A 21,719-nucleotide genomic window follows, 5' to 3' on the forward strand; every position below is an offset into this window, starting at 1 on the left:
TGACCTAGTAAATAGAATTTTAGGAATTTAAGAACCCTCTTTCATTGGAATAGCTCTCCTAAATTAGATGAGTAACTAAGAAAGAGTGTATGTTAATCTCTGATCTCTTGCATAAGATTAGGAAGACAGTCTTTGAAAGAAACCGATGATGACGTATCTGATAAGTTCAGCTGCTGCCAACTACCAATTCTAGAAGCCCACCATTGTTGAAGTCACCAACTCATTCTAGAAGCCATCATTGTTGAAGCCACCATTGTTGAATGAAGAATTCAACCACCAACCACCTTCTTTAAGGTTATAAATAGAGCCTTATGTTTTACACAGAAAATCAATCCAGAGAGATTGAAATACAATCCAGGAAGAGATTGTGAGAACAAAAAGAGAGTTTGGTGAGGTTTTTTGTAGAGAGAAATTCTTGGTGTAAATTCTCTGTAATTCTATTCTTGTGAAATAGAGTTGTTTTTCCTCCCAAATAATCTTCATATTGATCCGAGAATCACAATAAGTGGTATCAGAGCCTTCGATTCTGTGTTCAACAAGAAATATCAGAACACTGAAAATTTCAACCTGGATTTACGTTTTTCGAAAACGTGATCTTGTGTGTTTTGATCATTTCATTGGATTCCTTGCGTCGATACGAATTCAACGCAATTTTCTGGAGGCAAAACAAAGCTAAAACGAAAAAGTTATGGCAATTTAAATTTTACTATTTTTTCTTCTGTCCAAGGAAGAAGATGATGAATAGTAATTGCCCAGTCAGCGCCACGTCATCATCCAGTCAGTATCTAGTTAGCGCCCAGTCATCATAAATTTCAGAAATTTATGAAATAACCCCTGAAGTTACTGAAATTATAAATCTGCCCCACAAGTTCAGTATATTTTCGATTTAACCCCAAAAGTTTGGTGTAAATTTTAAAAATTTTCTGGAGGCCCTATTTTGACCCAAGAAGAGTCAATCCTACCAATTTTCACCATTCCAGACGCGTTGGTGAGGTCCGTTTGGTGAGATTCTGCTCCAAAATTTTGACCAAGCCATTTTAAAGATATAATGGAAGAGTCATTATCATCTGGAGCTATGATAAAGCTTACTGCCACAAATTACACATTGTGGAGACCTCAGATGGAAGATCTCCTCAGTTGTAAATATTTGTTTGATCCCATAGAAGCAAAGGGTAAGAATCCCGATTCCACCAAAGAAGCAGAGTGGAAGAAATCAAACAGAAAAACTATCGGTCAAATTCGACAATGGATTGACGATAGCATTTTTCATCATGTTGCACAAGAAACAGACGCGTATGCCCTCTGGGTGAAGTTAGAAGGGATGTATCAAGCCAAGACCGCTAGGAACAAAGCCTTGTTGATGAGGCGTTTGGTAAATTTGAAGTTAAAGCACGGAACTTCAGTTGTCGAGCATACCAGTGAGTTTCAGAGCTTGATAAATCAATAATCGTCTGTTGACATGCCGCTCGGGGATGAGATGCAAGCCCTACTACTTCTTAGTTCTCTTCCTGATAGCTGGGAAATGCTGGTAGTCTCTCTCGGTAATTCAGCTCCTAGTGGAAATCTGACCATGTCTATGGTTAAAGATGCCTTATTTAATGAAGAAACCAGAAGAAAGGACATCGATCATAGTGAGTCGCATGCCCTTATTACAGAAAGAGGGAGACAACAAGAAAGAAGTCAAGATAAGAGGAGAGGTAGAAGCAAGAGTAGGGGAAAATCCACAGATGGTAGGAAGTCATCTTATGCGTGCTATCACTGTGGAATAAAGGGCCATTTAAAGAAGAACTGCAGAAAATTGCATAAGGAGAAAGAGCAGTTGAAGCAGAAGGATGGAGATGCATTAGTCACTACCCACGGAGAGGTAGCCATTTGTTCCATCCAAGAAGAGACATGCCTTCACGTCTCAAGTCAAGAATAAAACGAATGGGTGGTAGATACTGCAGCATCATACCACGCCACATCCCAAAAAGATTTCTTCACAACATACAAAGCAGGAGACTTTGGAGTAGTGAAGATGGGGAACACTTCTTCCTATGAGATAGTTGGAATTGGTGATATCAAAATACAAACAAATATCGGGAGTACAATGATATTGAAGGATGTCCGTCATGAGCCAGATCTTCGTCTAAACCTAATATCAGGTATAGCTCTTGACAAACAGGGCTATGAAAGTTATTTCGAAAAAGGCACATGGAAATTGCTGAAAGGGGTTATGATTCTCGCTCGAGGACATATTTGTGGCAACTTATATAAAACTCATGTGAAGGTATGTTCAGACAGCCTCAATGTTATGGAAAAAGAGGCGTCTCAAAACCTGTGGCACCAGAGACTCGGTCACATGAGTGAAAAGGGGATATCAATTCTAACGAAAAAGCAGCTTATCAGAATGGACAAGGATGCTGCTTTAGACCCTTGTAATCATTGCTTATTCGGAAAGCAACATAGAGTCTCTTTTACATTTTTTTCAACCAGAAAATCAGAGTTACTCAGTCTGGTACACTCTGATATTTGTGGTCCCATGGAGGAAAAATCACTTGGCGGCAATAGGTATTTTCTGACTTTCATTGATGATGCTTCTCGAAAGGTGTGGGTGTAATTCTTAAAGACAAAGGACCAGGCTTTTGATTATTTCAAGATATTTCATGCCATGGTAGAGCGTGAAACTGGAAAGAAATTAAAATGCCTTCGCTCAGATAATGGAGGCGAGTATACTTCCAAGGAGTTTGATTCCTATTGTAAGAGACAAGGGATTTGACATGAAAAGACGGTCCCACGCACCCCACAACACAATGGAGTAGCTGAGAGAATGAACCGGACAATTATGGAAAGAGTCAGAAGTATGATCAGTATAGCAAAGCTGCCTAAGCCATTCTGGGGAGAAGCTGTTCGCGCCGCCTGCTACCTAATCAACCGGTCACCATCAGCCCTGTTGAATTTTAAGGTTCTAGAGAAAATATGGTCTGGTAAGAATCCATCATATTCTCACTTAAGGATATTCGGTTGTTTAGCACATGCACATGTATCCAAGGAGCTCAGGAAGAAGCTTGATGGTAGAACTATACCATGTATCTTCATAGGCTATGGAGATGAAGAATTTGGGTATAGATTATGGGATCCAATACAGAAGACGGTGATCAGAAGTAGGGATGTTGTATTCCACGAAAACCAGACAATTGAAGACATTGAAAAGCCCACAATGTCTTATGAAAGAGGTTCCAGTGCCCAAAAAGTTGGTCCAGATCCACTACCATTGCAGTTTGACACAAATAGCATGGGGGAGCATGAAGCAGTACCAGAAGCAGAACAGGAGGATGTTTGGCAGGGGGAGGCACAAACCCCTCAGGAAACTACAGAACCATCACAGGGGAACGATGACGGTACACCTCCTGAAGCTAATAATCAACAACCTCGTCGATCTGAATGAGGTCAGATTCCATCAACTCGATACCCAGAAACCGAGTATATTCTACTCTCTGAAGATGGAGAACCAGAGAGTTTCCATGAAGCTATATCTCATAAGGATAAAGAAAAATGGCTGCAAGCAATAACCGAAGAGATGAACTCTTTACAGAAAAACAACATTTATGAGATTGTGAAACTTCCACAAGGAAAGAAGGTACTGAAGAGTAAATGGGTATTCAAGCTGAAGAAAGATGGCAGCGGAAAGGTGGTGAAGCACAAAGCCCGGTTAGTAGTCAAAGGATTCCTACAGAAAAAGGGAATTGACTTTGATGAAATATTTTCACCAGTTGTAAAATTGACTTCAATCCGCATCATCCTTGGATTGGTAGCCAGTTTGAATTTGGAGCTTGAACAAATGGATGTCAAGACAACATTTCTTCATGGTGATCTAAATGAAGAAATCTATATGGAGCAGCCGGAAGGTTTTGAGGTTTCAGGAAAAGAAAACCTCGTCTATAAGCTTACGAAAAGTTTATATGGCCTAAAGCAAGTACCGAGGCAGTGGTACAAAAAGTTTGACTCATTTATGGTAAGTCAATGATATAAAAGGACTGATGCAGATCAGTGTGTTTACATTCAGAGATTTTTGGATGGCAATTTTGTTGTACTTCTACTTTATGTAGACGACATGTTGATCGTCGGACAAGATGCAACAAAAATTAGACAGTTGAAGAAAGAACTCTCTAAGTCCTTTGAAATGAAAGACTTAGGTCCAGCTCAACATATTTTGGGATTGCAGATAACTCGAGATAGGAGAAACAAGAAGTTATGGCTATCTCAAGAAAATTACATTGAACGGGTGATCAAATGGTTCAATATGAGTAATGCCAAACCGGTAGGTGTCCCTTTGGCAAATCATTTAAAGTTGAGCAAGAGTTTGTGCCCCTCATCCAAGAAAGAGATTGAGGAGATGTCTACAATTCCATATTCTTCAGCAGTTGGAAGTCTGATGAATGCCATGGTTTGCACGAGACCAGATATCGCACATGCGGTAGGTGTGGTAAGTCGTTTTCTTTCTAACCTTGGAAAGAAACATTGGGAGGCAGTTAAGTGGATTTTCAGGTATCTTAAAGGTACTTTAAAATCAAGACTATGCTTTGGGGGAGCTGATCGAGTCTTGGAAGGCTATACAGATTTAGATATGGCCGGAGATCCTGATGGAAGAAAATCAACCTCAGGATATGTTTATACTTTTGCAGGGGGAGCTGTGTCATGGCAGTCAAGATTGCAGAAGTGTGTTGCACTATCCACAACTGAAGCAGAGTATATTGCTGTAGCGGAAGCTGGAAAAGAAATGTTGTGGCTAAAGCGGTTTCTCCAAGAACTAGGGATAAATCAAACAGAGTATAAGATACATTGTGATAGTCAAAGTGCAATTGATTTAAGCAAAAACTCAATGTATCATTCTCGGACAAAGCACATCGACATTCGCTATCACTGGATACGCGAGGTGATGAATCAACAACTGTTGAAACTAGTGAAGATCCATACGAAGGAGAATCCAGCAGACATGTTAACAAAGGTGGTCACTCAAGAAAAGTTAGAGCTGTGCAGAGACATAGTTGGAATAACTTTCAAATAGTAGCTGCGTTGGAATGCAGCTGAAGGGGGAGAATTGATAAGTTCAGCTGCTGCCAACTACCAATTCTAGAAGCCCACCATTGTTGAAGCCACCAACCCATTCTAGAAGCCACCATTGTTGAATGAAGAATTCAACCACCAACCACCTTCTTTAAGGCTATAAATAGAGCCTTATGTTTTACACAGAAAAATCAATCCAGAGAGATTGAAATACAATCCAGGAAGAGATTGTGAGAACAAAAAGAGAGTTTGGTGAGGTTTTTTGTAGAGAGAAATTCTTGGTGTAAATTCTCTGTAATTCTATTCTTGTGAAATAGAGTTGTTTTTCCTCCCAAATAATCTTCATATTGATCCGAGAATCACAACAGTATCTTGAAAACAATAAAGTGGTATTTCAAGAATTTTAACGTGTAGAAAGTTTAGTTTATGTAATGCACATCTCTTAGTCCTCTTAATTTGTCAGCATATATTTTTCCAAAGTGCGCATCATTGTTATGATTCATATTCGATATCTCTGCAACTTCTCTATTCCGTGAATATTTTTCTAAGGATTGAGGCTTGAATTACATGTTTAATTTTTGTATCCAAAATTAAGAATACAAATCTGAACTTTTGTTAAGGAATTCTTTTACAGTTGCAGAAGCATAAATATCCAAAACATAGAATACATCTGAATAAGAAACAAAAACTGAAAAATAAGGAGCCATACAATGATTTTAAGTAGCAGAAGAGGAATTATGCTCAAAAATCAAAAAATTCATTTTGATTTCTCTTGACTCAGCAAGATGTATAGAAACGAAAATATCTAGTATCTTGAAATATGTAAAAATAAGACTTTTCTAGTTGATCACAAATTTAACAAACTACTACCAACTTGGGAACTCATAATAACTTCCCTAAGCAGAGCAGAACGTGGAAAATTTAAGAGGATCGGAAGAAAAAGGCAACATTAGTCACTAATTTCAGCCATGAAACTGGAAAGTGCGAAGAAAACTAGAAAAAATTAAGGCAAAAATTGAAAGAAAAGCATAAAGAACTCTATGTACCATGCAAGGACCAAACACATTGATGTGAGATATCATTGGATTCGAGAAATGGTAGATGATGAATCTCTAAAAGTCTTGAAGATTTCTACAAGTGAGAATCCCGCAGATATGCTGACCAAGGTGGTACCAAGGAACAAGTTCGAGCTATGCAAAGAACTTGTCGGCATGCACTCAAACTAGAAGACAGTGCTACCTCCTCTAGATGAATGAGACTGGAGGGGGAGATTGATGATGTCCATCTCATTGAAGAAGTATTAGGCATGTGCCTAATAAGAGTTTTCTTTGGTTTGGTAGCCAACCTTGTTGACTTGGTTTGGTTGGTAGCCAACCTTGTTGAATTTCTTTGGTTTGGTAGCCAACTTTGTTGAATTGTGAAAAATGTGTGTAAATTGTCAAATATTGTAGGCTTTAGAGGGTGAAGCTTTGGCTATAAAAGGAGAGCTTCAACTCTCATTTCTTCACACCAACAAAGAGAGAAAGAAAGAGTGAGGTTTCACAGACAAGGTATAAGAAAATAGTCTGTGAGGAAAATAGAGAGTGAGCGATATTGTAGTGAGGTGGGAATATCAAAAGAGGGTTATTTCTTTTGAGTGTTGTAGTGGTCTTTGGAGTATTTATCTCCGACCTACAAAGTGTAAAATTCCTTACTATAGTGATATCAGTTGCTCCTCTCGGGGTCGTGGTTTTTTCCCTTATTCAGAAGGGTTTTCCACGTAAAAATCTTGGTGTCATTGTTACTCTTTTATTCTTGTTAATTACCGTATCTCGGTGCTACATTATTATTCCGCTTTATTACCGTGAATATTATTTTGGTAAGGGGTTTATTCCCAACAACTGGTATCAGAGCACAGGTTCTGCTCGTTCACTGAAATACTATTCACTGTCGGTAGTACTATACTTGGTGAAAAATAAAAATGTCCGGAGTAAAGTACGAGGTAGCAAAATTCAACGGAGATAACGGTTTCTCAACATGGCAAAGAAGGATGAGAGATCTGCTCATCCAACAAGGATTACACAAGGTTCTAGATGTTGATTCCAAAAAGCCTGATACCATGAAAGCTGAGGATTGGGCTGACTTGGATGAAAGAGCTGCTAGTGCAATCAGGTTGCACTTATCAGATGATGTGGTAAATAACATCATTGATGAAGACACTGCACGTGGAATTTGGACAAGGTTGGAAAGCCTATACATGTCCAAAACGCTGACAAATAAATTGTACCTGAAGAAGCAGTTATACGCCCTACACATGAGTGAAGGTACGAATTTTTTGTCACATTTAAATGTGTTTAACGGACTAATCACACAGCTTGCCAACCTCGGAGTGAAAATCGAGGAAGAAGATAAAGCCATCTTGCTATTGAACTCGTTGCCATCTTCGTACGATAATTTGGCAACAACCATCTTGCACGGTAAGACTACTATTGAGTTGAAAGATGTCACATCGGCTCTTCTACTCAATGAGAAGATGAGAAAGAAGCCTGAAAATCAAGGACATGCTCTCATCACACAAGGTAGAGGCAGGAGTTATCAAAGGAGTTCGAACAACTATGGTAGATCCGGAGCTCGTGGGAAGTCAAAGAACCGATCCAAATCAAGAGCCAGAAATTGCTACAACTGTGATCAACCAGGTCACTTCAAAAGAGATTGCCCAAATCCAAGGAAGGGCAAAGGTGAAACCAGTGGCCAGAAGAATGACGACAACACAGCCGCCATGGTGCAAAATAATGATAATGTTGTCCTCTTTATAAATGAGGAAGAGGAATGCATGCACCTGTCAGGTCCAGAGTCGGAATGGGTGGTTGACACAGCGGCATCTCACCATGCCACACCGGTAAGAGATCTTTTTTGCAGATATGTAGCAGGTGATTTCGGCACAGTGAAAATGGGTAACACAAGTTACTCAAAGATTGCGGGGATTGGTGACATTTGTATCAAGACAAATGTCGGATGCACATTGGTTCTAAAGGATGTGCGGCATGTACCTGATTTGCGGATGAACTTGATCTCGGGAATTGCTTTAGACCGAGATGGATACGAGAACTATTTTGCGAATCAAAAGTGGAGACTCACTAAGGGATCATTGGTGATTGCAAAGGGAGTTGCTCGTGGCACGTTGTACAGGACAAATGCAGAAATATGCCAAGGTGAATTGAACGCAGTACAAGATGAGATTTCTGCAGATTTGTGGCACAAAAGAATGGGTCATATGAGCGAGAAGGGATTGCAGATTCTTGCCAAGAAATCACTCATTTCTTATGCCAAAGGTACAGCGGTAAAACCTTGTGACTACTGTTTATTTGGTAAGCAGCATAGAGTCTCATTTCAGACATCGTCTGAAAGAAAATTGAATATACTTGATTTAGTATATTCTGATGTTTGTGGCCCAATGGAAATTGAATCAATGGGCGGTAACAAATATTTTGTTACTTTTATTGATGATGCTTCACGAAAATTATGGGTTTATATTTTGAAAACCAAAGATCAGGTGTTTCAAGTTTTCCAGAAGTTTCATGCTCTAGTAGAAAGGGAGACGGGTCGAAAGCTAAAGCGTCTCCGAAGTGACAATGGAGGTGAGTACACTTCAAGGGAATTTGAAGAGTATTGTTCAAGTCATGGGATCAGACATGAAAAGACAGTTCCTGGAACCCCACAGCACAATGGCGTAGCCGAGAGGATGAACCGCACCATTGTGGAGAAGGTGAGAAGCATGCTCAGAATGGCTAAACTGCCTAAGTCATTCTGGGGTGAAGCAGTTCAGACAGCCTGTTACCTGATCAATAGGAGTCCATCAGTTCCGTTGGCGTTTGAAATCCCAGAGAGAGTTTGGACCAACAAGGAGGTGTCCTACTCGCATCTGAAGGTGTTCGGTTGCAGAGCTTTTGCACATGTACCAAAAGAGCAGAGAACAAAGCTGGATGATAAATCTGTTCCCTGCATATTTATCGGATATGGAGATGAAGAGTTCGGGTACAGACTGTGGGATCCTGTAAAGAAGAAGGTCATCAGAAGCAGAGATGTAGTCTTCCGAGAAAGTGAAGTTGGAACTGCTGCTGATATGTCAGAAAAGGCGAAGAATGGTATAATTCCTAACTTTGTTACTATTCCTTCTACTTCTAACAATCCCACAAGTGCAGAAAGTACGACCGACGAGGTTGCCGAGCAGGGGGAGCAACCTGGTGAGGTTATTGAGCAGGGGGAGCAACTTGATGAAGGTGTCGAGGAAGTGGAGCACCCCACTCAGGGAGAAGAACAACCTCAACCTCTGAGGAGATCAGAGAGGCCAAGGGTAGAGTCATGCAGGTACCCTTCCACAGAGTATGTCCTCATCAGTGATGAGGGGGAGCCAGAAAGTCTTAAGGAGGTGTTGTCCCATCCAGAAAAGAACCAGTGGATGAAAGCTATGCAAGAAGAGATGGAATCTCTACAGAAAAATGGCACATACAAGCTGGTTGAACTTCCAAAGGGTAAAAGACCACTCAAATGCAAATGGGTCTTTAAACTCAAGAAAGATGGAAATGGCAAGCTGGTCAGATACAAAGCTCGATTGGTGGTTAAAGGCTTCGAACAAAAGAAAGGTATTGATTTTGACGAAATTTTCTCACCTGTTGTCAAAATGACTTCTATTCGAACAATTTTGAGCTTAGCAGCTAGCCTAGATCTTGAAGTGGAGCAGTTGGATGTGAAAACTGCATTTCTTCATGGAGATTTGGAAGAGGAGATTTATATGGAGCAGCCAGAAGGATTTGAAGTAGCTGGAAAGAAACACATGGTGTGCAAATTGAATAAGAGTCTTTATGGATTGAAGCAGGCACCAAGGCAGTGGTACATGAAGTTTGACTCATTCATGAAAAGTCAAACATACCTAAAGACCTATTCTGATCCATGTGTATACTTCAAAAGATTTTCTGAGAATAACTTTATTATATTGTTGTTGTATGTGGATGACATGTTAATTGTAGGAAAAGACAAGGGGTTGATAGCAAAGTTGAAAGGAGATCTGTCCAAGTCATTTGATATGAAGGACTTGGGCCCAGCACAACAAATTCTAGGGATGAAGATAGTTCGAGAGAGAACAAGTAGAAAGTTGTGGCTATCTCAGGAGAAGTACATTGAACGTGTACTAGAACGCTTCAACATGAAGAATGCTAAGCCAGTCAGCACACCTCTTGCTGGTCATCTAAAGTTGAGTAAGAAGATGTGTCCTACAACAGTGGAGGAGAAAGGGAACATGGCTAAAGTTCCTTATTCTTCAGCAGTCGGAAGCTTGATGTATGCAATGGTATGTACTAGACCTGATATTGCTCACGCAGTTGGTGTTGTCAGCAGGTTTCTTGAAAATCCTGGAAAGGAACATTGGGAAGCAGTCAAGTGGATACTCAGGTACCTGAGAGGTACCACGGGAGATTGTTTGTGCTTTGGAGGATCTGATCCAATCTTGAAGGGCTATACAGATGCTGATATGGCAGGTGACATTGACAACAGAAAATCTACTACTGGATATTTATTTACATTTTCAGGGGGAGCTATATCATGGCAGTCTAAGTTGCAGAAGTGCGTTGCACTTTCAACAACTGAAGCAGAGTACATTGCCGCTACAGAAACTGGCAAGGAGATGATATGGCTCAAGCGATTCCTTCAAGAGCTTGGATTGCATCAGAAGGAGTATGTCGTCTATTGTGACAGTCAAAGTGCAATAGACCTTAGCAAGAACTCTATGTACCATGCAAGGACCAAACACATTGATGTGAGATATCATTGGATTCGAGAAATGGTAGATAATGAATCTCTAAAAGGTCAAAAAGATTTATTCAAGTGAGAATCCTTCCGATATGCTGACCAAAGTGGTACCAAGAGACAAGTTTGAGCTATGCAAAGAACTTGTCCGCATACACTCAAATTAGAAACTGCGAAGTTACCTCCTTCGGGTGAATGAGACTGGAGGGGGAGATTTGTGGGGTCCAGCCCACATTTCAAGGAAGAAATTTTCTTCCTTCCTCACTTTTGTCAAAGTTGGTAATAGCAGCAGCCCACGTTTTTGTTTTCTGACAAAAATGGCACGCTGCAGAGATGAAGCTGTCAAATGAGGTAGGCTGTATTCTACCTATAAAATGAGAGCTTCGGCTCTCATTTTTATCATCACAATCTCAGAAGAAAATATATCTGAGAGCTAGAAAGAAAGATTGAGGTTTCACAGACAGGGTATAAGAAAATAGTCTGTGAAGAAAATAGAGAGTGAGTGATACTATAGTGAGGTGAAATATCAAAAGAGGGTTATTTCTTTTGAGTGTTGTAGTGGTCTTTGTAGTATTTTACTTGGGCCTACAAAGTGTAAATTCCTTACTATAGTGATATTAGTTGCTCCTCTCGGGGTCGTGATTTTTTCCCTTATTCAAAAGGGTTTTCCACGTAAAAATCTTGGTGTTATTGTTACTCTTTTATTCTTGTTAATTATCGTATCTCGGTGGTACATTATTATTCCGCTTTTATTACCGTGAATATTATTTTGGTAGGGGGTTTATTTCACAACAAAAATTACCATTTTAATAGAGACACTTAAATTATTATTCTACCCCACACTTCCCAAAGTAAACCAGCAGCAAGTTAATAAGATTAAAGTTAATAAGATTAAAGAAAGATGTAAAGCTAGCTAACTAACTAAAACCATCAAAATATGAAAAAAAGAACAAAAAGGGAGGGTATATATGTGTGTCCATACTTAATTGGTTTAAATACGAGAATCAAACAAAACTACTCCTAATATTTACTTGATTTTGTATGTGTATCTCGCGTTGCATTTGGTTTGATATTCCATTCGTAAGAAAAATCTAGTGTTGGTCAAGTGAAAAGAAGAAAATTGAAATAGCCTATGCTGATTTACTTGCCTCAAGCAATTTGTTTTCTAGTAGTCTATCCTTTTGTTGAACTCTGATATTGTAATTCTTATTCGTTAGAAGTGCATTATTTTTGTTGAATTTGGATAGAGTTTCTGTTATAATGTAATGGTCTTTCAAGTATTGCACTAATAAAGCAATAATTCTACTAATTAATAAGCTCTCTTTCAATCCTCGTTATAAGAATATCGTTCGTCGATTAGCGCAAAATTATTGGTTCACTTATAAAAAAAAATGTCACAATAAGTTTTAGGGATAGGTGCATATACTTCTTTTAAATTTTAGCTTAAGACACATATTTCTTTTATTATTTCAAATAGGGTATTGCCACTTTTAGCCAACGTCATGAACTATTTATATTCGGCGGCCGAAAAAGTGTATAAAATTTGTATAATTTTTGTATATATATACAAAAATATACATTCTTTTGGCCATTATTTTGAGAGAGGCTATGCAATGTCATTTTGTATGTCACATTTTGATATTCTGAACAAAATGGCTTTTTAGAAAAAAAGATAATTGGATTCATATATTTTTAAAGTCGGCTGATATCATTCAACTTCTTTCCATAATCCATGCAAATAACAAATGTCAATGAAGAATAATACAGAAAATTCAAATTAAATTACAAATTAAAAATGAAGATACAAAAAGAAATGAATCGGTAAGATTCATGATCGGATCCATCTCTTCGTCAATGCCTCGTTTGAATCTGTCAGCTACAAGAAAAAAGGAAAAAGAAAGTTGCCCAAAAAAGGAATTGTGTGAATGCAATTTGATGAGGTGAATGTCGCTGTAAGATTGTTCTTTGATCTAAACCATTTTTTTTAATTTTACACCTTTAGAGCTCTTTCTGTTTGTGGAGAGAATATATATATATATATATATATATCTTCCCAAATTTGAATATTTGATCTTAATTTTAATGAGAACAAATGTCTGATTTTCATATATGTAAACATTTAATTTATATATATTTATTTATGGACAGATCACAGGACCTTCTCATGATGTCATGCAAAAGCCTTAGGTAATGAAGGACATGTCATTGAGACTCCAAGGAACGCATAAGCAAGTGAGCAAATTTCTGTATTTTGTAGTTTTTCTTTATCGGTTTTTTTTTTTTTTTTTGTCCGGGCCTTCGGGATTGTAGTAGCCTATGGATTGACAGTTGAATCGAAGAGGTTCCCCACGAGGCTTACGTTACGAAAATCTCATGTCTGAATAGGAGAGGAAAGTTAGGGGCCATAAATATCGAGTGCATGGGACAAGACTGTAAGAACCTAATTGTACGTAGTCTTACCCTACATTTCTGCAAGAGGCAGTTTTCATGGTTCGAACCTGTGACCTGCTAGCAGAGGCGGACCCATGTGTATGGGTGAGGGGTCACCGGACCCCGTAAACTTCGGATGAAATCCTGTATATATATACGTATATACCTTGAAAATGGTTAATTTAAAGCAGTTGGCACCCTGAACACTAAAAGCCTTTAGGGGACACTGGTTGAGCAGAATAATGTGCCCCCGTCGCATAAAAATTCTGGGTCCGCCTCTGCTTGCTAGTCACATGGCAGCAACTTTACTAGTTACGTCAAGGCTCTCATCAAAGAGGAAAAAGCCGTGAAGGCCAAAGGTTGGACCAGAGCAAACAATACTTTGGTAGCTGGGCCTGGGCCGTTAGTGAATGAGATCAGTGCCAGAGCTATATGTAATGGAAGGGGTTGGATTGGATCCCCTTAGCCTGAAAATTATTCTGTGGAAATAGGGTAAAAAAATTTGAATCCCTTTAACATAAGGGATAATCAGACTCTCAGGCAAATAATTTGAAGATGTTAAGATAAATCCTTTTTGAGATAAACAAAATGTCAAAATGCTGATACTTTCCGTTTCAGCTATCTGTTGAATGGGAGAAATATTTTTAAAATGGAAACACTGTAACTGTATGCATGTGATCCTTTCATTTTTCATGTATTCCTTTTTCTACATCTTAGCGCTGTAAATTCATTTTCAGGTTTTTTGTAAGAAGCCCAAGAAACGTCGAAGGTTCGTTATTCAACCTCTTATACTTTCTCTCCTCAACCTGAACTTTGATTTTAAATTTACTGAGTTGCTTATATGATGTTATAGCTGTAAAAATAAAATGGCAATGATGCAAAATCTTTATGGTCGATTTGATTTGGCATCATCTGCCAAATATCGAGCAGAGGAGGTTCAATCAAGATTGAGCACTAAATATCCAAGCTTTATGAAGCCAATGATCAGATCAAATGTTACTGCTGGTTTCTGGCTAGTAAGCACCAATCTATACTCAAATTCAAGAATTTCGTAAATTTGAATCAGAGTTTCACTCATATATACCTGCAATATAAAGAAATTTTACACGATGAGTGGAGCATTACATTACCATGTTTTGCTGGTTATCAGTCCATACTTGTTATAAAAATTACCTGCAATTAGCTTTAAGTAACCTGATAGTATAATTTCGACATGGCCTTTGATTGGAAGGTGTGGAGGTCGAGCATTAGGGTTGTAGGTTAGAGGGTAGTCAAGCGTTTCTCCTCGCTGCACCGGCTAGTCTGATAGTGTTTTGTCTAGGACTGCTAGCGATTTTTGTTGTGTTTCATAATTTTTTATTTTTTTGTTGTTTTGTTGTTGTTGTTGCTGTCTTTCACATTTTGGCCTTTCCATTTATTTGTTGTATTTTACGATGCTGATACTATTTTTCTGGTTTCTGTTGTGGTTACGGATCTATTGTCTCTGAGCCGAGGGTCTCCCGGAAACAGCCTCTCTATCCCTTCGGGATAGGGGTAAGGTCTGTGTACATTCTAAACTGCCCAGACCCCACTAGTGGGATTCTAGTGGGTTGTTGTTGTTGTTGTAACCTGATAGTATAATTAGTATTTTGTTACTGTATTTGAATATGCTAAGTGATTGATTTGCTTCATTTTTTCTTGTCGCAGTCTCTTCCAAGGTTTTTCTGCCAGTTACATTTGCCACGGCATGATACAACTGTAACTTTGGTAGATGAAAGCCAAGAAGAGTACAAAACAAAATATCTTGCTGAGAGGAATGGACTTAGCGGCGGATGGCGGGGTTTTTCACTAGCACATAACTTAGTGGAGGGAGATGTTTTAGGTTTTCAGTTGTTCAGATTCTGCAAATTGAAGGTCAGAACAAACTAAGAATCTTCCCTCTGTATTCTCTAGCAATTTAGTGCATGCTGCTATTTCAATTAATTGGATGGTTTGTGAATGAATAGGAGTTAAGTGAATTGAGAGAACTGCATATTACTTTCAGCTGAGATTTCTGTAAATGATGAGTTAAGAGTTATTGAGAATTGGAGCTAAAAAATAAATGTTTCTGTAAATTTTTCTCTAACATGTTTTTAAATTTAACTTTTTATATACTGACAATATAAAAGAATTTACAATATGAGGCCTGTTGTTCATCACAAGTGGAAATTAGTAATATGAGAAATAAAGCAACGTGCTACAACATGTTAAATTACACTAATAGTAAAAGTTATTCACGGAAGGAGAACATTGGCGTAACTGGTAAAGTTACTGTTGTGGTCTGGCCCTTCCCTAGACCCCGCACATAGCGCGAGCTTAGTGCACGGGGCTGCCCTTTTTTTAGTAAAAATTGTTCAAGATGTCAGCGTATATAAGTTAAATACTACTCCAGTATGTTTTTGAAGTTTCTCGTTCATTGTTGTCCACATTGTGCAGGTATATATAGTCAGGGCAAATTATTTGGCTGAAGTCGATGCCGCCCTTGTTCTTCTGCATTTAGATGCCCACCAAAAACAAGCTAATCCTGGTTAGTTCAGCACTTCAGCTACCCTGAGAAGATATTTATAATTCCTTGTATGATTCTGTCGGTTTTGCGCTATTAATCTTATGTTGATGTGTGGAAGAGCAGTGCACCAAATGCAGGATAATAGAAGTACGAAACAAGGTGGAATCAAGCGTCAAAGATTTTCCTCACAACGAGAAGAGGATGATTATTCTGCAGAAGAAAACATGTTACACAAACATAGTCATCCAAGGAATATGTTCAAGGATCTTGACCTGCCTTCAAAAGGTTCCAAACTTGATACATTATCCTGCATCTGATTACTTCTCATTTTACCTCAATAATTTGCTCCAAAATGACCTGAAAATGGGCAACTTTCCTCTTGCACTATACTTCAGGGGACTACTAACTAAGCCTGTTTCAATAACTTAGAGGTAAAAAAAGGGCAGCCCGGTGCACTAAGGCTCCTGCTATGTGCGGGTCCAGGGAAGGGTCGGATCACAAGGTCTATTGCAGCCTTTCCCTACATTTCTGCAAGAGGCTGTTTCTACGGCTTGAACCATGACCTCCTGGTCAATAACTCAGACGTAGATTTGGAAAAACATGTTCACACTAGTTGTTTACACCAAATCAACAGATGCACATATAAACTTTATCATTTCCTTATGGTTAAATGATCTATATTCTCACCTTAATTTGTGACTCTAAATGTTAAATTGTATAATTACACTAGGTGTAAGTAAGTATTTTCCGATAGATCAGCATCTTCTCAAGTATCTCATTTTTTATTAGCTGCAGGACTTACCTACGAAAATCTTAGCATTGTGGATGCTGTAAAAGCAAGCAAAATTAATGACCCTTCAAATGGTTTCTCATCCTGGAACACAAGGCCAACCGAACTTGAGCAGCTAGAGATCAGTTCTTTTTCGGGTGGGTACTCCATTGAACCAGCTTAACCTTGACCGGGGGCAGATATGGTATTTCGGCCGTGAATGCGGCCGATAACTATAGAGTTTAAGGTTATACAATGACAACGTAATTTTTTTTTACACACGTGTAATTTAAGTTATAGCAAGTTGTCGCCTATTTTCCAAGTTACTATATTAGGCTTGATATAGGGACATGTTATTGTTGGTCAATTTAATCTGATAGGATAAATAAAAACTCTTCTTCTTCTTTGTTTTTGGTAATTCGCTTTTGTATTAATCACCAGTAATTTTTTACATAACACCATAGTTAGCTATCACAGCTTAACTATTATATGTACATTAGTCGTACTCTTCATATTATCTATTCAAAATCTATAACTTTGCACTATATCAACTATACTAGGAGGAGCTCGCGTACAACAAACACACACTATCTCCTTTGCTATCTTCTCCCAACTCGTATTCCTTTTCTCAAAAATTCTCCGATTTCTCTCTATCCATATATTATGTACCATTTCCGTGTATAACATCTTGAATAATTGTGCTTCTTTGGATCTACCTTTAGCTCTCTTAATCACTTCTTGCATATGCATATGTTGTTCCCAGTTAGTTCCTGGAAAGCTTTGTTTTTGTGCTCAATTCATCACTTTCCTTATTACCTCTTTTGTGTATGTACACTCCACATATATGTGATCTCGAGTTTCCTCTTCTTTCTGGCATAGACTGCATCTGTCCTCTCCCTGAATCCCCCATTTCTTCAGCCTGTCAACAGTGAGTGAGTAGTCTGTTCTGCATGTGTAACCAAAGAGTGAACTTTGCTTTTGGCCTTGCAACATTACCAAACATCAAACATCTCCATAAGACTCTAGGCTGGTCATCCAGTAGCTGCAGATATATCTATTTGATGATCCATTTGTTGAAGTTTGGCAAAATGCCAAAGTCCCACATTGGTTGGGAGTTAAGTTTGGAGGGGATTTTTCCCCTATAAAAGAAGGCCTAATGTTTAGGATTGAAACACACCTCTCATTTGCCTTCTTATCTGTTTAAGGCATTTGTATCTTCTCTCTTTAGTATTATTTCACTTGTATTTTTGGAGTGGAATAAAATATTGGTTGTGTCCGAGGAGTAGGCAAAATTAGCCGAACCTCGTAAATTCTGGTGTTTCCTTTATTGTTGTTTTATTGTCTTATTTATTATTTGGTGGCTGTCATAATTTTTGGTATAGTAGTTGTGACTTATTCACACTATATACATTTGGCTTCCGCAACAATTGGTATCAGAGCCAAGGTACTGTCTAAGTATGCTCTGTGGTTGCAGCATAGTCTGATCTTCCACATCAGAAAAGATTTATCTTGGTAACTGAGTCAAGGTTCTGTCTGAGTATGCTCTGTAGTTGCAGCTTAGTCTGATCTTCTACATCAGAAAGGAAATAATCTTGATTTGTGTCGTCAGCTATTAAATAATATTTGTGTCAAATATGGGGGACAATAAACAAGAAGAATCTACATCAAGTGTCAACAATACGTCATCATTGGCATCTTCGCTTATGACAAGAATTGTGTCAAATGCGAAATTTGCGGTAGAAATTTTTGACGGGTCCGGACATTTTGGGATGTGGCAAGGCGAGGTTCTAGATGTCCTTTTTCAACAAGGGCTAGATCTGGCCATTGAAGAAAAGAAACCAGATGTTATTGGAGAAGAAGATTGGAGAATTATCAACCGTGTTGCTTGCGGTACCATTCGATCCTACCTTGCTAGAGAGCAGAAATATCCATACACAAAGGAAACTTCTGCAAGTAAATTATGGAAAGCACTGGAGGATAAATTTTTGAAGAAAAACAGTCAAAATAAATTGTACATGAAGAAGAGACTGTTTCACTTCACCTATGTTCCTGGTACCACGATGAATGAACATATCACCAGTTTCAATAAGTTGGTCACAGATTTGCAAAATATGGATACAACTTATGATGATGGTGACTTGGCCTTAATGTTGTTGGCGTCACTTCCTGATGAGTACGAGCACCTTGAAACTACTCTACTCCATGGAAATGACGAAATTTCTCTCAGAGAAGTTTGTTCAGCTTTGTACAGCTATGAACAAAGAAAGCGAGAAAAACAGAAGGGCGGAGAAGGAGAAGCACTGTTTGTGAGGGGTCGTCCTCAAAATCAAACGAGGACAAAGAAGGGAAGATCCAAGTCAAGATCCAGACCCAGCAAAGATGAATGTGCCTTTTGTCGAGAAAAAGGGCACTGGAAGAAAGACTGTCCGAAGTTGAAGAATAAGGCCAAACATAACAATGGAAAGGCCATTATGGATTCAAATGTAGCTGATTGTGATGATTCAGACTTCTCATTAGTTACAACAGAGTCATCAACATCATCAGACATATGGTTGATGGACTCGGCTTGTAGCTATCATATGTGTCCCAACAGGGACTGGTTCGTGGAATTTCAAGAAGGAGAATATGGAGTCATCCACACAGCGGATAACAGCCCTCTTACCTCATATGGCATTGGTTCAATACGATTAAGGAACCATGATGGAATGATCAGAACATTGATAGATGTTCGATATGTACCGGATTTGAAGAAGAATCTCATCTCTGTGGGAGCCCTAGAATCAAAAGGGTTCAAAATCATTGCAGAAAATGGAGTGATGAGAGTATGCTCCGGTGCACTAGTGGTAATGAAGGCTAATCGGAAGAATAATAATATGTACCGCTATCGTGGCAGTACAGTTATTGGGACAGCGACAGTAACATCCAGTGACGACAAAGAGGCAGAAGCAACCAAGCTATGGCACATGCGCTTGGGACATGCTGGAGGAAAATCCTTGAAAACTCTATCAGATCAAGGATTGTTAAAAGGAGTAAAGGCTTGCAACTTGGAGTTTTGTGAGCATTGTGTTAAAGGGAAACAGACAAGGGTTAAATTTGGTACAGCGATCCATAATACTAAAGGCATTTTGGATTATGTACACTCTGATGTTTGGGGTCCTTCCAAAACACCTTCATTGGGTGGGAAGCACTATTTTGTAACCTTTGTTGATGATTTTTCCCGAAGAGTATGGGTGTATACAATGAAGAGCAAAGATGAAGTGTTGAGAATTTTTCTCAAATGGAAGATGATGGTGGAGAATCAGACAGGCAGGAGAATCAAGTGTATTCGCACAGACAATGGAGGTGAATACAAAAATGATCATTTCAATAAGGTCTGTGAAAATGATGGCATCATCCGACACTTCACTGTTAGACATACACCACAACAGAATGGAGTGGCAGAACGTATGAACCGGACCTTGCTGGAGAAGGTACGGTGTATGTTGTCCAATGCTGGCTTGGGCAAAGAATTTTGGGCTGAGGCAATTACATATGCATGCCACCTCATTAATCGTCTACCATCTGCTGCTATTGATGGCAAAACACCATTTGAAAAATGGTACGGAAAACCTGCTGTAGATTATAACTCTTTGCACGTGTTTGGCTCAACTGCATATTATCATGTGACGGAGTCAAAATTGGATCCAAGGGCAAAGAAGGCTATTTTTATGGGAATTACTTCTGGAGTCAAAGGATATCGCTTATGGTGTCCTATGACAAAGAAAGTAATATTCAGCAGAGATGTTACCTTTGATGAATTTGCTATGGTAAATAAGGTAACAGAAGATACCAAACAAAATGAAGGTGCTTCTAAGCAGGTGGAGTTTGAGGGAAAATTTATTTTTCCTACACAAGAAGCAGAGGAGGAAACAAATGAAGATTACCCTCTGGAAGGAGAGCCAGTAGAGGAGATTCCAACTCAGGAATCTCAACAACAACTTGAATCAATAGCAACCAGCAGGCCAAAAAGAACAATAACGAAACCTGTTCGTCTCATAGAGACGGTTGCTTGTGCAACCTCAATTGTAGCTGATGATGTTCCTACTACTTATAAAGACGCTGTCCAAAGTTCAGAAGAAGATAAGTGGAGGATTTCCATGAATGATGAAATACAGTCCCTTCATCAGAATCATACATGGAGATTGGCCAATCTCCCGAAGGGAAAGAAAGCAATTGGGTGCAAATGGGTATTTGCAAAGAAAGAAGGATTTCCTAACCAATTAGATGTTCGCTACAAAGCAAGATTGGTGGCCAAAGGATATGCTCAAAAGGAGGGAATTGATTACAATGAAGTGTTTTCTCCAGTTGTAAAACATTCCTCCATTAGAATTATGTTGGCTTTGGTAGCACAATTGGATTTGGAACTAGTTCAGATGGATGTAAAAACTGCGTTTTTACATGGAAACTTGGAGGAGGAAATCTACATGACTCAGCCAGAAGGATTCAAAGTTGCTGGAAAAGAAAATATGGTGTGCAAACTTGAAAAATCATTGTACGGATTGAAACAATCTTCTAGACAATGGTACAAGCGATTTGACGAGTTTATGTTGCGGCAAGGGTACAAGAGAAGCAAATACGATCATTGTGTGTATTTGCACAAGCTTAAAGATGGTTCCTTTGTATATCTTCTCCTATATGTTGATGATATGTTGATAGCTTCCAAGAATTTGGAAGAAATTGATAAGTTGAAGATTCAACTGAAGAAGGAGTTCGAGATGAAGGATTTGGGTGAGGCAAAGAAAATTCTTGGCATGGAGATAATTAGAGATAGACGTTCAAAGAAACTCTGTTTATCTCAAAAGGAATATTTGAAGAGAGTACTTCAACGTTTTGGCATAGATGACAAGACTAAGCCAGTTAGTACTCCACTTGCTTCCCATTTTAAGCTAAGTACTACTATGTCGCCAATGGATGAAGCTGAACGAGAGTATATGTCAAAGGTACCATACGCAAATGTTGTTGGTAGCTTGATGTATGCAATGGTTTGCACAAGGCCTGACATTTCACAAGCTGTTGGAGTTATTAGCAGATATATGCACAATCCAGGGAAGGAGCATTGGCAAGCTGTGAAGTGGATTCTACGGTATATTCATAATACTGTAGATGTCGGGTTAGTTTTTGAGCAGGAAG

General features: G+C 38.8%; 1 protein-coding gene across 5 annotated transcripts; it reads left to right on the top strand.

Annotated features, from left to right (window-relative positions):
* The first annotated feature begins 12,543 nt into the window (after positions 1 to 12,543).
* Positions 12,544 to 16,968, top strand: LOC104228234 (B3 domain-containing protein At5g42700-like). 5 transcript variants are annotated; one of them, XM_009780666.2, is made up of 8 exons: positions 12,544 to 12,779; positions 12,976 to 13,059; positions 13,995 to 14,026; positions 14,111 to 14,273; positions 14,944 to 15,150; positions 15,712 to 15,802; positions 15,905 to 16,066; positions 16,571 to 16,968. In XM_009780666.2, exons 2-8 carry the CDS (start codon positions 13,018 to 13,020, stop codon positions 16,732 to 16,734), a joined length of 861 nt encoding a protein of 286 aa, XP_009778968.1. In that variant the 5' UTR covers positions 12,544 to 12,779; positions 12,976 to 13,017; the 3' UTR covers positions 16,735 to 16,968. The 5 variants fall into 5 exon arrangements, with proteins under 5 accessions (XP_009778968.1, XP_009778967.1, XP_009778969.1 ...); XM_009780665.2 differs by having other exon boundaries at positions 12,544 to 12,767; XM_009780667.2 differs by having other exon boundaries at positions 12,544 to 12,767; positions 16,577 to 16,968.
* Positions 16,969 to 21,719: the final 4,751 nt, after the last annotated feature.

This window comes from Nicotiana sylvestris, chromosome 1, assembly GCF_000393655.2.
Source record: "Nicotiana sylvestris chromosome 1, ASM39365v2, whole genome shotgun sequence".
Taxonomy (NCBI): Eukaryota; Viridiplantae; Streptophyta; class Magnoliopsida; order Solanales; family Solanaceae; genus Nicotiana; species Nicotiana sylvestris.

Excerpts from the sequence above, each read along its gene's own strand:
- LOC104228234 (XM_009780666.2), top strand. The coding sequence starts at position 13,018 with ATGAAGGACATGTCATTGAGACTCCAAGGAACGCATAAGCAA. Across the intron at positions 13,060-13,994 it reads TCCAAGGAACGCATAAGCAA|GTTTTTTGTAAGAAGCCCAA; the intron begins GTGAGCAAATTT and ends ATTCATTTTCAG. Across the intron at positions 15,151-15,711 it reads TCAGATTCTGCAAATTGAAG|GTATATATAGTCAGGGCAAA; the intron begins GTCAGAACAAAC and ends CACATTGTGCAG.